The sequence below is a fragment of the Mastigoproctus giganteus genome, chromosome 11, assembly GCF_048544385.1.
Source record: "Mastigoproctus giganteus isolate SK-2022 chromosome 11, ASM4854438v1, whole genome shotgun sequence".
Classification (NCBI taxonomy): Eukaryota; Metazoa; Arthropoda; class Arachnida; order Uropygi; family Thelyphonidae; genus Mastigoproctus; species Mastigoproctus giganteus.
The window spans coordinates 149,202,029-149,217,203 of record NC_143585.1 but is presented as its reverse complement, the minus strand read 5'-3'; the positions used below and the strand labels follow the sequence as shown (position 1 = coordinate 149,217,203).

The 15,175-nt window shown below is 38.0% G+C and overlaps 1 protein-coding gene across 2 annotated transcripts in view; it reads left to right on the top strand.

The window, feature by feature from the left end:
* Positions 1-15,175, top strand: part of Nup62 (nucleoporin 62) — a 293,033-nt gene that overhangs the window by 104,874 nt on the left and 172,984 nt on the right. For both annotated transcript variants that reach the window (XM_090384721.1, XM_090384722.1), the window contains exon 6: positions 10,636-10,827. In XM_090384721.1, coding sequence (XP_090240847.1) covers positions 10,636-10,827 — 192 coding nt within the window. The remainder of the gene's footprint in view (positions 1-10,635; positions 10,828-15,175) is intronic.

Genomic DNA, 15,175 nt, shown 5'->3' with positions numbered 1-15,175 from the left:
TGATTGTGAGATGAGCGCATGTGTTGGTTGCTTCCATATCGGAAACGGCACATCTTTCGGTTGCTCATAACCCACTGTGGTTAAGGTGTACAAAGAATGGTGTTGATTGGGTTAAACCACCTCCTGCTGGTGAAATTGTAAAGGATTATGCAAGTTGGATGTTTGTGGCAAGTGAAGAGTGTGGTGCATTTTACAGGCTCAATGGCACGTCGCTATGTGACAATTGACATCGCAACATCATACAGTATCCCAAATGATGTGCTGTACACGGAAACATTTGGGATTCCACAGCAGATGACCTAAGACACACCCTCTCCTTACTGCAGTTCATCGTTGACAGCATATGCCGTGGTGTCAACATGTTGGTTGGACATTGGAGGACTGGAAATGAATGTGCTATTCGGATGAGTCCAAATACCTGGGTCCATGGACTATCCAGGCTGGTGGCAGTAGTTGCTTAATGTGGGTCATGTTTTGCTGGAAAGAACCAGGACCCTTGGTGTGTATGGACCACTGTTTCACTGGAGAGGGCTACTCGCAGCTCTTGGGAAACCGTAGCACCCCTGCCATGTTGCATTTTTTTTACTAGACCGAAATGGGATCTTCTGAGAGGTAATGCACAGTGTCATTGGGCCCAAACTATGCATGAGTGGTTCAAGGAAATAAATATATTTACTGCAAATATATCACCCATCTTGATTAGCCTCCAAATTCACCTAATCTCAATCCATTTGAACACTTGTGGCATTTTGGAGCCGGAAGTGAGGCATATGAACACAACCATCATCTATTCCAGCACTATGGAAAGCCTTGCAGGCAGTATGGCTGCAGTTCCCTATGGATGACTTCAGATATTTAGTGGAGTCTGCCACTGTGAGTAGTGGCTATTATCCATGCAAACTATTGCCCAACGTGGTATTAGATAGGTGGTCATAATTCAGTGATCAATGAGTATATATGTGTCTCTTCACAAGCAACACCATGTTCATGGGCCCTACATAACAGTACACTTGAAGCATGCATTGACTGCCTAAAGCTAACAATACTACATTAAAACTATATTTAATCTTTGAATTTCTGTTTTCCATACAAATTGTATGGATAAACTTGCCAGATTTTAGTTTCCGACTTTAATGAAATTTGAAGTGGCTTGACAAATCTTTTTATATGAACCAGATATAAAATTTGATGTAAATCTGTCCACTGGCAGCCCCTCTGTTACTTGGAGACAGACATGGTGAAGAAAATAGGTGTGTGTGTGTACGTGTTGCACCTAAAAATATCTTTCCTTTAGGGTTGAAGATATTTTTCTTTTATATTGCACACAGTAGTATTAGCCAGAAAAATAAAAATCTATACTGTAATTTTTTTTTTTAGAGATAAAACCCAAACACATGATACTTAGCAGTATGTGTGGGTAGAAGGTACTTGTTGACATTAGACTTGAATATTTGTGGATTGTAATTTTCAGGAAATAAACATGGAAGAAGGTTGTTCCAGAAAACACAAGTGGAAGTGAGAAAAAAAGGAAGAATGAAAGTTTTTTTTTTTTTTTATTATTATTATTTTTTTTATTTTTAGATGCAAAGCTTGTGATGCACTTATGCCAATTGAGATTAGAAGCCTTGTTAATCCCTAATAGAAATGTGATCTCTGCAAATCTGTTTGTCCTCAAAGATAAGCATGGGAACAGTGAATTCCTTTTTGTGAGATATAAGACTGGACAACTGAGTTTTAGAAGGATTGAAATATAATAAATACAGTGGATTCCAGTTATTTGGGCCACTGGTTAATCGGGGCAAATCTAATAAAACAGAACCCAATCGAGAAAATAGCCAGGGTTTCCTTCGCTTAATTGGGACAGCATGCCATTTAATAGGGGCAGGAGACTGCAGCACTGGAGATTACCCTACGATTGTCTCCGACCGTACCACGTAATTCAGTCGGATTTCTGGAGGTCACAACCATAAAACAATAAAAACAATTAGCAGTCACCTGTTTATATTGGGCTTTTCTGTTAGTGAAATCTATCATAAACTGATAGTAAACTCGATCTTAGTGAATTTGCGATAATACCGACAGCTGGAATTCTGTGCATTATTAACTTATTATGGTGAAATGTGTTTACACTTCCATGGAATCTTCAATCATATAAAAAAATAATTTTCAGAATCTTCTCTTCATTCCTATTTTTAAAGCTTCATAACTAGTTATTCCGTTCTCAGTTGCGCGTATCGTGTTACTTGCAATTTGTGTGCACCATGTTTTTTGTTATTGATTGCTTATCTTTTTACTGTTTAAATTTTAACCCCCACCCACAAATTTCAGCAAACAGAAATGTCAACTAGTTCATATGTACATATTACAGTACGTATTAATTATTCCGATTATCATGTATATTCTTCCGATTTTCACATATTTTTTAATTGGTAAGGTAATAAAGGGTAAATTTCTGCTTAATATATCTTTGCTTTTATAGCCTGTGGATAATATTCCTCCTGTTTTCGCTAATTAGAATCGCTGTTTAATAGAATTAAAATTCAATTCACAAATGTGATCACAATGACCGGCGCTTACTGCACATCGTATAGTGAAAGGTACTTTACTATGTTGAGTTCGTCGTAACGTGATTTGATTGTACAGTGAACCACTTTTAAAGGGGTGGGCGTCCATTGTATTTTTAACTATTTACGTGAAACTTCGGATAATTGGGGCAGCCACTTAATCGGGCCAAAATGCACTAGTCCTGATGTGTCCCAAATAACCGGAATCGACTGTATATAATAAGTTTCAGATTTTATTTTTTTTTTATTTACTAGATTTTTCTTTACTTTTCCTTTTTAAATCAAACTGCTCAAATTATGGATGTAACTGTTTCATAGATACCAACTCTTTGGATTTGTGACCAGGGAGTCTGGCTTTTTTAACTCAATTTGACCCCTTATTTTTCTCATCATCATAATACAGTCGATTCCGGTTATTTGGGACTCATCAGGACTAGTGCATTTTGGCCTGATTAAGCGGCTGCCCCAATTATCCAAAGTTTTGCATAAATAGTTAAAAATTCAGTGGACCCCTGCTTTACAGTTGGTTCACTGTACAATCAAATCACATTACGATGGACTCACTAAAATACTGTTCACTATATGATGTGTAGTAAGCGCCAGTCATTGTGATCACGTTTGTGAATTTTAATTTTATTAAACAGTGATTCTAATTAGCAAAAATAGGAGGAATATTATCCACAGGCTATAAAAGTAAAGATATATTAAGCACAAATTTATTCTTTATTACCTTACCAATTAAAAAATTAAATGATACGTGATAATCGGAAGAATGTATGCGATAATCAGAATAATTAATACGTACTGTAATATGTACATACGAACTAGTTGACATTTCTGTTCACTGACATTTGTGGGTGGGGGTTAAAATTTAAAACAGTAAAAAGATAAGCAATCAATAACAAAGGACGTAATTAATACGTACTATAATATGTACATACTAACTAGTTGACATTTCTGTTCACTGACATTTGTTGGTGGGGGTTAAAATTTAAAGCGGTAAAAAGAGAAGCAATCAATAACAAAGAATATGGCACACAAATTGCAAGTAACACGATATGCGCATGAGAACAGAGTAACAAGTTACGAAGCTTTAAAAATAGGAATGAAGAGAAGATTGAGAAAATTTATTTTTTTATATGATTGAAGATTTCATGGAAGTGTAAACACATTTCATCATAATAACCCACAGAATTCCAGCTGTCGGTATTATCATAAATTCAATAAGATCGAGTTTACGATCCGTTTATGATAGACCGTTATCTAAACAGGTTTAAATAATGGTTCTGTTTCTAAATTTGATCTCTCCATTTTGTGCATATTAATACCCCCACCCCTTTTGATTATGCATGTGCAAATGTCTTAATCTGTAAAGGAATCGATTAGTACCCTTACTATTTAAGCGAACATTTGACTGTCAAATACCGATACAGATCAGAAAAATTACATATTCAGAACATTATTATAAATAATACCACTCAAGTGATAACCCAACCTTATGTATTCTTATGCCTACATATGTCATTTATTATATTAACAAAAGAAAGATAATCCTAATCTTAGCAATAAGCAACAACTGACTATCTGAAGTTCTTAAATAATTCAAATTCATTTCTCTAACTTTTTTTTATTTTTATTTTGAGAACACTTTATTATTCACACATTTTTCTTTTGAGCCAAATAAATACAACTGGGCATATTCAAAAGCTGTTGCCACTCATTACTATGCATTATCAAAGCTAATCAATTCATTATTACTAAACCTTAATCGTAATAAAAGAAACAAATTCAAATAGCAAAGCAAGATTCCCTCTGTCAAATTCCGAAAATATCAGCAACCATTATCTCCCCCCCCCCCCCTAATTTCTTCTTCATGCATTTTAAATATCGATTTCATTTATCCGAGAATCTCAGTAAAACAAGATGTACTGATCATGGCCCCAGCGTTAGGGGGATGTGTCATTATTAGCATTAGTTGTTATGGCACCAGTGTTGGAGAGGAATTTTTATGTTAACACAACCGTTTTAGCATGACTCTATATTGGTCACTGTTGCTGCCAAAATGTGCATCTAGAAGTTGATAGAACACAATCTCTCTCTATACCCTCAATATTCAAGGGGAAAGCTTTCCCATGAATACTGTAGTTTGGACTGGAATTGTGTTTTTACTGAGGAGACGACCATGAAACTGGTAGCTTCATCTTCAATGCCGTAATAATCTTTTACGTATGTTGTTCTTATTTCTGGTGTTATCTCATATGGAGGAGAATTAGCAGAGAGGAAATTGTTTTGAAAACAAACAAACATTATGTAACACCAATCACGCAGAACTCTCACAAGTTACAATAGGAGTAAATAATGAGAGAGAGAGACAGAACTTCTCTCTCCAAAAGTTATTGACTAAAATGCTGATTCCAGTGCTTCATTTTAACATGCACTTATTGTGATAGTGATATACTAAGTTGGAATAGTACTTTAGCTTATTATAGTAATTATACACAAGTAAATGCATTTCCATCTTCATTACTTCAGCACATAAATTTTTAAATAAATATTCCATTGTAAATACACAATGGAATATTTGTATATTTACATATACAAATATTCCATTTGTATATTTGAGATAACAGAATGCTAAGGAACACAAAATATTAACCACCAACTCCTAAATTATCTTAAACCTTACAAAAATATGATCTCTAATTGCCAATATGAATTCCATCCCCTTCGATTCACTGGTGATATATTTGCTTATGTTACCCATCTTATGAACCTGTGGACAGATTCAGTGGAAATTTTTGGTGAAACTTGAACAGTTGCTCTTGCATTTCAAAGGCTTTCAGTCATGTTTTCATAAAGGTCTTCTAAATAAGGTTTTATCTTATGAATCATCTGATGAATCAGATTGGTGCACTTGATATCGATAGTTCGACTGTTGATGATCCTGCTCAGATAGCTGATAATCTGAGTGAGTATTTTGCATCTACATTCACACATAAGAAGTTATTAAGGAAGGAAAATGCCATAAGTTAATCAAACTGTAACAGGGTGCTTAATGATTTTGTAAATAACTAATAGCAAAGTGGAGGAGAAATTGTTGAAGTTAAACAAGAAAGGCACCTGGGGTGGATGGGATCTATCCAGTTATATTAAAGAAGGCAGCAAAGGAAGTAAGCAAACCCTTAGCCATAATTATAATTATGTGCATAATTATTTGCACATCTCCAATCCATGGACTGGAGATGTGCAAATGTATTCCTAATTCACAAAGGGGATCTAAGGGTGACACAAGTAATTACAGACCAGTTCGTTTAAAATCTTCTATGGAAAATAATGGAGTCACTGGTTAAAAATGCATTGTAGGATCATCTAGGCAAGATTGCAGTAATAATTCGCACACAGCATGGGGTTTGTTAAGGGAAAGTCTTGTCTGAAAAATTTGATTGGATGCGATGATGTGGTTACAAAGGAACTGGATGCAAAAAATAATTTTGATATCATATACACTGTACTTGGATTTCAGGAAAGCTTTTGATACCATTGCGCATTGAAGACTACTGTGCAAATTGGTGCAGTATGGTATTAAGGGTAAGTTGCTACAATGGATAAACGGGTGGTTGAGTTTCAGAACTCAGGGAGTGGTAATCAGTGGATGCTGCTCTTAGTGGACTAATCTTATTAGTGGAGTCCACCAGAGTTCCTTGTTGTGCCCACTGTTGTTTTGTATATTTATCTATAATATTGATGAAGGTATATGTTAAGCTGTTTGTTTGTTTGTTGGTTTTTTAGGAGCATTAGCAACTAAAGCCATATTGCTCCGGGAATATGCGGTGGTCATTCCCTGACCTTTCTGCATCCTCCGTATTTAGTGGTGACGGGCTCGAACCCCTGTCTAATCGAAAAGCGTGTGCTACGCACTGTTGCTCCTTCCCACCTGGCTACGGAGGCGCCATATATATATATTAAGCCTGATGGCTTAATGTTGAAGTTTGCAGATGATACAAAGGTTTGCAGGGTTCTTGATGACAGTAATGGCAGTGTGCTACTGCAACAGGATCTAGAAATTTGGACAGGTGGGCTGAGAAGTGGCAACTGAAGTTTAACATTGATGAATGTAAAGTACTGCATATGGGTAGAAGTAACACCAGAGGAACTTACCATCTGTTTGGTGCTACACTTAGGCTGGTAGAAAATGAAAAAGAGATGGGTGTGATTGTGCAGTCAGATATGAAGTTTTCTGAGCAATGGGGACAGGCTGCCAGAGCAGGTCATGGAGTATTGTCAGTGATATACAGGAATTTTGCAACCAGGGATAAGGACGTGGTTATCCCCTTGTATAAGGCAATGGTCAGGCCACACCTTGAGTACTGTGTACAGGTCTGGAGACCTCATTTTAGGAAGGATGTGGAGTTGCTTGAGCATGTACAGAGAAGGGCAACAAGGTTGGTGAGGGGAATGAAGGGTCCTCTTACCAAGAAAGGCTTAAGTTCTGCAAATTGCAGCAGCTGGAGACTAATCATCTGCGAGCTGATCTTATCGAAGTGTATAAAGCCTTGAATGGGTTTAGCGTGCTGAATTCTGATGCAATTTTCCACTTGCTAGATTACGAACCTGAGGGGGCATAAATTCAAATTGAGGAAAGCATTTGTTGAAAGATGTGAGGAAATTTGCATTTAGCCAGTGGGTAGTTAATTGTTGAATCAAACTTTCATCTGTCCTTGTGGAAGTTGATAATTTAAATAAATTCAAGCAGGAACTGAACAAACTTTTAGAGGAAACTGGTGTGTGAATTTTTTTTTTTTTTTTTTTTTTGTGTGATGCTACTTAGCTCATACACTTGCTTTTTTCTTGCTTTCTTGCATCACATGCCTCCATTACTATTATGGATTGTCATATACGTTTTGTAATTAGGTATCCAGTTTTTTTCTCTGACTGCTCACTGCAGGTCGATGGCTCTTTGCATTCTAACTTCTCCACTAATACTGGCATTCCCCAGGCATCAGTTCTTTCTCCCACTCTTTTCCTTTTTGTGTATTAATTACTTTCTTTCTAGATGGTGATCCTATCCATGGTTTTTCCTGATGATAGCACTTTACATTCTACCTTCCAAGGCGAGACACCTTACTCTGCACAAACAGCTTCAATTTTTTGAATATTTACTAACAATTCCTCAAATGCTTATCTCCATGTAATTCTACAATTGGACAAAGATAACTTAGTTGATTTAAATTCTAGTAATACTTAGTCCTGTCCTGTATTCTACAAAAAAGATTCTGATCCTGTGCGTCCTTCGATGACACTTAGATTTCTAGACAAGGTAATATCTCTGTTAGGGATTAGCCTTCTAATCTCACTCGTGCATAAACACATCACAAATATTGCTTCCTCTCCATCTAAATAGTGGGTTTTTTCTTTCACTCTTGGCATTGTGTTTCTTCTAAATGTTATTCACCTTTTACAAATCTTAAGTGTTCCACCCTACTGTAGAATATTGTTCCCACATCTGGGGCAGTGCCCCTATAATCTCTCAGGCTTCTAGACTCCATTCAAAAGAGCAATTAGGGTAATTAATGACCCTTTTCTTACAAAGTCTCTGTACTCCTTTTATCCTAGATGTTCTTGTGTGTACTGCATGCATTTTCTGTAGATACTTCCATGTGAGCTGTTCTTATGAATTGGCTTCTATAATTCCTACTTCCTCTGTAGCCAGGTGGGCAGGAGCAGCAGTGCGTAGCACGCACTTCTTGATTAGACCGGGGTTCAAGCCTGTGCCCACCAAATACGGAGGATGCGGAAAGATTGGGGAATGACCACCGCATATCCCCGGAGCAATATGGCCTTAGTTGCTAATGCTCCTAAAAACCAAACAACAAACATAATTCCTGCTCTCTCAAACCAGTCTGAACACATGCCACAACTAGTCAACATCCACTTACTGTTCGACTTCAAAGTCGCAGAACCAAATTTCCTTCTTCCTCTTTTATCCATCCAACTTCTGTTTTTTTTAAAACAAAAATCCTTCACGTGTATATCCTGAAAATTATGATCTTCTGTAAGTTCTGATATTTACTTTTCATGTTTTGGGTTATCATAAAAAACAAAACAAAAGGAGTCTGTTAAACATAACACTGATTTCCTGGTAATGGAATTACACTGTTGACAACAGCTGATTTAGTTTTGAGTTAACATTATTGTGTTTTTTTTTTTTTTTTTAGTTTACAAATTTATTGTAGGTTATATTTTTAGCCTGTTTTTCAAAAAAAAGGGATGAGACCATAGCATACACGTGTGTGAAATGATGATGATGTTAACATACTGTATGTGCCTTATCACCTTTGTCAGCTTACTATATACACTGAAAGGACAGAATTCGTGGGCAACACGACACTCTACCCTCTCACTAGTGGACGAACCCATCACTTGTCAGGTATATAGATACACTTTTTTTTTTTTTTTTTTTTTATGAAAACCCCAAACACGAAAGGTATCAAAACCTATAGTACTTAGTACTGTGCATGGGTTGAAGGAGAAGTATGGGGGGGAGGGGGATGCCGGAAACTTTGCTCTAGAGACTAAACATGGGTTTCACCACTTCAAGCCTCCAATAAGCAAAGTGGTGGTATTTCACCGGTTGATGAAAGTCAGCTACCACCTCACTGCATCCACTTAGATGGTAATTCGATGTCAGTATGGATAAACGTTGCGAGTTAACAGACTTTGAAAGAGGGATGATAGTGGGTGCCCAGTGCATGGGTCACTATTGCAGAGATTGCAGGTCACTATTGCAGATACGGAAATTGCACTATCCTCTATCAAGAGTGTATCAGGAACATGCCATTTCCGGAATAACATTTCATCGTGGACAGCCCACAGTGCTGTCCATGATGAGATGTAGAAAGATGGTGGATGAACGTGGCCATTGACATGTTCATCTCACATTGTTTTAGCCAACCAGAGAGCAGCGGTGGCACAGGTCACCGCCGACTTCAACGAGGGTGGTTCCAGAAACATGTCCACCAAGACCATCAGACAATCTTTAGCAGCAATAGGTTATGGCACCCACCAGAGTCCTATTGCTAACACCATGACAGGACTCTGCACCTCAGCTGGGCAAAAGAACATCAGCACTGGACCCTGGATGATTGGAGATGGGTCTCCTGGTACGCCGAGTCCTGTTTCCAGTAATTTTGAGCGGACGGGAGGGTGCGTATCTGGCGGAAACCACACGAAGCTATGCAACCATCATGTCAATAAGGAACTGACCATTACAGACCGTTCAGGCAGGTGGACGGTCTGTAATGGTCTGGGTGTGTGTGTGTTCAACTGGCATGCTTTGGGACCTCTAGTAAGTCTAGATGCATCTCTGAATGGTCCAGGTTACATGTCCATCCTTGCAGACCACCCGCACCCCTTCATATTCATCATGCACCCACAGAGTCATGGTGACTAGAACATGGTTCAAGGAGCATTCTGTAGATTTTACCACCATGGAATGGCCTCCCCTTTCACTGTACTTGAACCCTGTGGCACATCTTTGAGCTGCTGTGGAAAGGTCCATTCGAGCTTTGGTTCCTCCACCCAGGAATGGGATGGAATTATGGACAGTGGTATAGCAAGACTGGATGGAAATACCAATGGAACACTTTCGTGGACTCGGTGACTCACCTTGTGACTTCCCTTATCTGGGCGAAAGGTGGGCCTACTCGTTACTAGGTAGGTATCTCATAATTTCTGTCCACTCAGTGTACATTCTCTGCTCAACTACCCTGTTGAGCAGAGAAGTACCCTGTTCTTCCTTTCACACATTTTCTTTTCCTATTCCTATGTTTTTTTGTCTTGGCACTATAGCCTTAGCTTTTGTGCCAGTAAGGCCAAAACCAACTCAACCCAACCCAACCTTTTCCTGTTCTTCCCTTCTTGCTTTCTATCTTGAACTAATTTGACATCTTCTTAAGATGTATTTTTAATAAATAGTCTTTGGGCAATTAATGCTGTGCATAATAAATAGAAGCCATAGTAATATTGTGTATTAAATTGAGTGTTTTTTGTATGTATAAAATTGTTTTTATAGGATTCAGTTTTGGAGTGCCTTCTATTCCTGTTTGTCAGAGTGATAAAGCAAAAGGTTTTACTTTAAACATTAGTCCAGCCACCATTTCTGCTCCTACAGTAACTGTAACTAGTGCACCAACTCCAGTTGTTTCTGCAACTTCTGTGAATGTGCCTCCTCCTCCTACTACTACTGCTTCATCTTCCTTAACTGGTAAGAATGACTTTGTTTGAAGTATGCAATTTTTGTGACATTATTGTAGCCACTAACTATACAGTGAGGTTCAGAACTCTCCTCTCAAATTTATGGAGCATTTCAATAATAAAGAAAAGTCCTTAGGATACTGGGCCCAGAAATTGCTTTCTTGTTAACATGTGCATAAACTGCAATATGCATTGTGTTATAGATTAGTATAAAACAATTCTACGATGCTCAATATATTCTGTTGTATTTCAATATTCGTAGAAGAATAAGAGACATTTACTTTAATATAATACGTAGAACCTTCCTTATGACACTCTCCAGAAATTAAAATGAATATAAAATTAACACAAAATTACACTAATGAAATCAATCATAAACAATTTAAAAAAAATTAAATCCCATAATGATTTTAAAAAGTGATTTTCCTTCCTGAAGATGATGGGGCTTTTTGACCATATGCCTTGATCACAAGAGTTACATATCCAGAGCATGTGTATGCTGTAATCTTAAATAGAGAGATTATTCGTCTTTGTGCATGCGAGTAAAATACCACGAATATATTTACATATTGGGCACTAAGTATTTTGGTCTCATTGAACAACAATGTACGGTTTTTTTTTAATGGCATGAAAGGCCAATTGTGAAGCTGTTGAATGAGAAGCACTGGCTGAGGACACACATGCTGCTTTATTCTCAAATCCAGTGTGCATTGAGTCAAGACCTGATAAGACAAATTGTAATCACTGCAAGAAAAGTTGTATACCAGTCATTTGTTTGTGTTGCGAAAGAGGAAAGGACTGAGTGATTGTTCAGTATAGCATATAATTTCCGTATTGGTGTGGCCACAGTTTTAAATTCGGTTTCTTTAAAGAATCTTAAGCTGTTTGTACCAATGTTCAACATATGGGACAGAAATAAAGTATTTCTTGATGTTCCTATTGTTGGTTGGTGTAGAATTTTTTACCCTATCCTTAGCTTGTAGCCTAATTTGGTTTATTATAGCAAGAGGGTAACCCCTGTTTAAGAATCTGCTGGTTAATATCTGTATTTCTGAGTCTAAAGTATATTCTGTCGTTGAATATTTATAGGCATTGAGAAATTGAAGAAATATTATTTAACGTATCCCAAAGAATATCTAATCTGAATATCTATTACTACCAGAGCGAGTAAATACTCTTGAGCTAATTATCAGTAGTACTTCTTCATGCATTAAGAATCTGCAGATAAAGGAACCATTATGTGGCAGTGAGCACAGTTGGGGTTATGTGGGATTTATTCAAAGACGTAACTACCATCAGGGGTAAAGGGAAGGGTTTTTGCTTTCGTAAAGGTGACTTCGGTGGTCTGACCCAGTTTTAAATTCTATAGAGTGATACCAACTGATGATGTTACCAACAGCAAATTCTAAATGGGAAGCATTCAAACAATCTTGGAAGCTACTAGACTTTTCACACCAACTAAGAAATATTGTTCAAGATTTAGGCATAAATGGATTACGGATGAACTAATGAGACACGTGGCAGAGAATAAAAATGCATGGGATATATATAAATTGGCCCCGAGTGCCAAGCGATATTTTGTGCGATACATAGCGTTCTTTCTCAGCGGATTAGTTATATTTATTTTCCATTGTCACTATTCTTCTTATTTTTCTTAAGTGATTCTTTACTTAAAAGCTTTGAAGTAGAATCCAGAAAGGAAATACACCTTTCTTTCCTTGTGTGTGTGTGTGTGTGTGTGTGTGTGTGTATAATCTGTACTAACCTAACTAAACCTCTAAACCGCTTGGTCACTGGTGGCACCGCTCCTGCCTCCACGTGGTGGGGCTGGAAACCTGGGAGAAGAAAAACACTCTCCCGGGGCAAAAAGGAGCAAAGATGGACATAAATAGACATGCCACTTATGGATCTCATGATCCAGATCTCTCAAACAGAGAAGAGTTAAATGCAGGAAATGCAAAACGGCAGAAAAAAGAAGGAACAGAAACCCCTGCTCCTCTTTTTTTGATACTGCATTCTTTGACTGACAATCCTTTGAGTAAGCTCTCCCCATTCTTAATACAGAAATGTCTTGAGAATGTGGCGGGCCCACCAAAAATGGTTCGAAGATTAAAATCCGGAGACCTTCTCCCACCAAAAATGGTTCGAAGATTAAAATCCGGAGACCTTCTAGTGGAGATGAACGAGAATAAACACTCGGAAAGGCTATTAAAAATATCGACTTTTGGTGGAATTCCCACAAAGGTTACCCCGCATGCCACCTTAAACTCCTCTAAAGGGGTAATAGCCGAGTGGGATCTCCTTAACGTATCTGAGGAGGAAATCGTTCAGGTATTAGGCGATCAAAATGTAATAAATGCCAAAAGGATAGTCATTAAGAAAGATGGGGTTCTTACTCCTACCCGAACGGTCATTCTTACATTTAAAACACCAATTTTACCAACAACTGTTAAAGCTGGATATTTAAGGTGCAAAATTCGACCTTATATTCCAAACCCAGTCCGGTGTTTTAAATGCCAAAAATTTGGACACTCACAAGCAGTCTGCAGGGGTATAACCACCTGTGCCTCCTGTGGTTCAAAAGAGCATGTTCACACAGACTGCCCCACTGAAATACAAAGCTGCCCAAACTGTAAGGGCAATCATTCAGCATTTTCAAAGGAGTGCATCCAGTGGCAGACTGAAAAGAATATACAAAAGTACAAAGTGGAACACAAGGTGCCATACCAAGAAGCAAAAAGACATTGTTTAATTTCAAATAAATTGCCATCTTATTCTTCAGTTGTAAAAAAGCAACGATCCGTAACAGTACAAACAGATTGTTCAGTTCCGCCAAGCATCTCAATTTCTGATTGGGCCAGGTCAGTCCTCTCTACACTAAAAGAACAGCCTACCCAACAGCAATCAACTCATTCTGTAAACACACCATTGACAATACCGCCAGATAAAAATTCTGTACAACAGCCAGTTAATCAAACAAGCTCTGAAAGAAATAATCAAAAAACCAGTACTGATACCATGGACATAGATAGAAATTCACACCGAGATGACCCACTTCTTGAACTTCATGCAGACGAGGAGGACATGGACGTCACTAGACCAAATTTCCCAAAAAGGGAAAAAAGACTAGACAGGCGCAAACAGACCACATCCCGTAAGCAAGCAGACACACCCGATAATGCATAGAATCATTCAATGGAATTGTCGCGGACTCCGAGCTAACTCAGACGATGTTTATGACTTAATTACCGAATATAAGCCTGCTGTTCTTTGTCTACAGGAAACAAACCTGACCCCTAAAATAACTATGAGCATAAAACATCATATAATGCTTAGAAAGGATAGGAACGACTCTAATACAGCACATGGAGGTGTAACATTGCTAGTAAACTCCAGAACTCCTTTCAGACCAGTCCCACTGCAAACAACTTTAGAAGCAATTGCTGCTAGAGTTATGGTTAAGATAGCAGTAACAGTTGTTTCCATATACCTTTCGCCAAACTATTCATACTCTCTAGCAGATTTGAATGATTTAGTTACTCAGCTGCCACCACATTTCTGTATCTTGGGTATCACCCCATAGGGGTGATACCCAAGATACAGAAAGGTGGTGGTGCCCATTCCCCCTTGGGTATCACCCCATAGGGGTGATACCCAAGGGGGAATGGGCATCACCCCTATGGGGTTCCTCGCACCTTGATAAGAGAGGTCAGTTAATTGAAAAATTTCTTGAAAGGCACAACTTAACATTATTAAACAATGCGACTCACACGTACGTGCATCTTTCCTCAAGGTCAACTTCTGCAATTGATCTTTCAATATGCTCGCCAAACCTCCTTCCTCTTATTGATTGGAAGGTCACTGATAACCTGCGAAATAGTAACCACTTTCCAGTAATATGCACACTATCGGCTAACTCCTCAAACTGAGATAAAAACTGTTTGGAAATTTGACAAAGCTAACTGGAAGAAATATCAAGAGCTGGCACATCTAGATATTCAGGCTATTGAGACTCTCACCATTGACTCTGCCGTAACTTACATAACTCAGCAAATGATAGCAGCTGCAGAAACCAGTATACCCAGATCATCCATGAAAACTCGCTCCCACCCAAAAATATGGTGGAATGAAGCCTGTAGCAATGCGAAAAAAGAGAAGAACAGATACTGGAACTTATTTCGTAAATACCCAACCACAGCTAATCTCATACAGTTGAAGAAAGCTAGAGCTAAATCTCGTCACATACAACGAATAAGCAAAAAAGAGACATGGTCTAAATATGCCTCCGCTATAAACAGGACTACAAATATCAGAACTGTTTGGACTAAAGTTCGAAGAATTAATGGAAAATATCCACC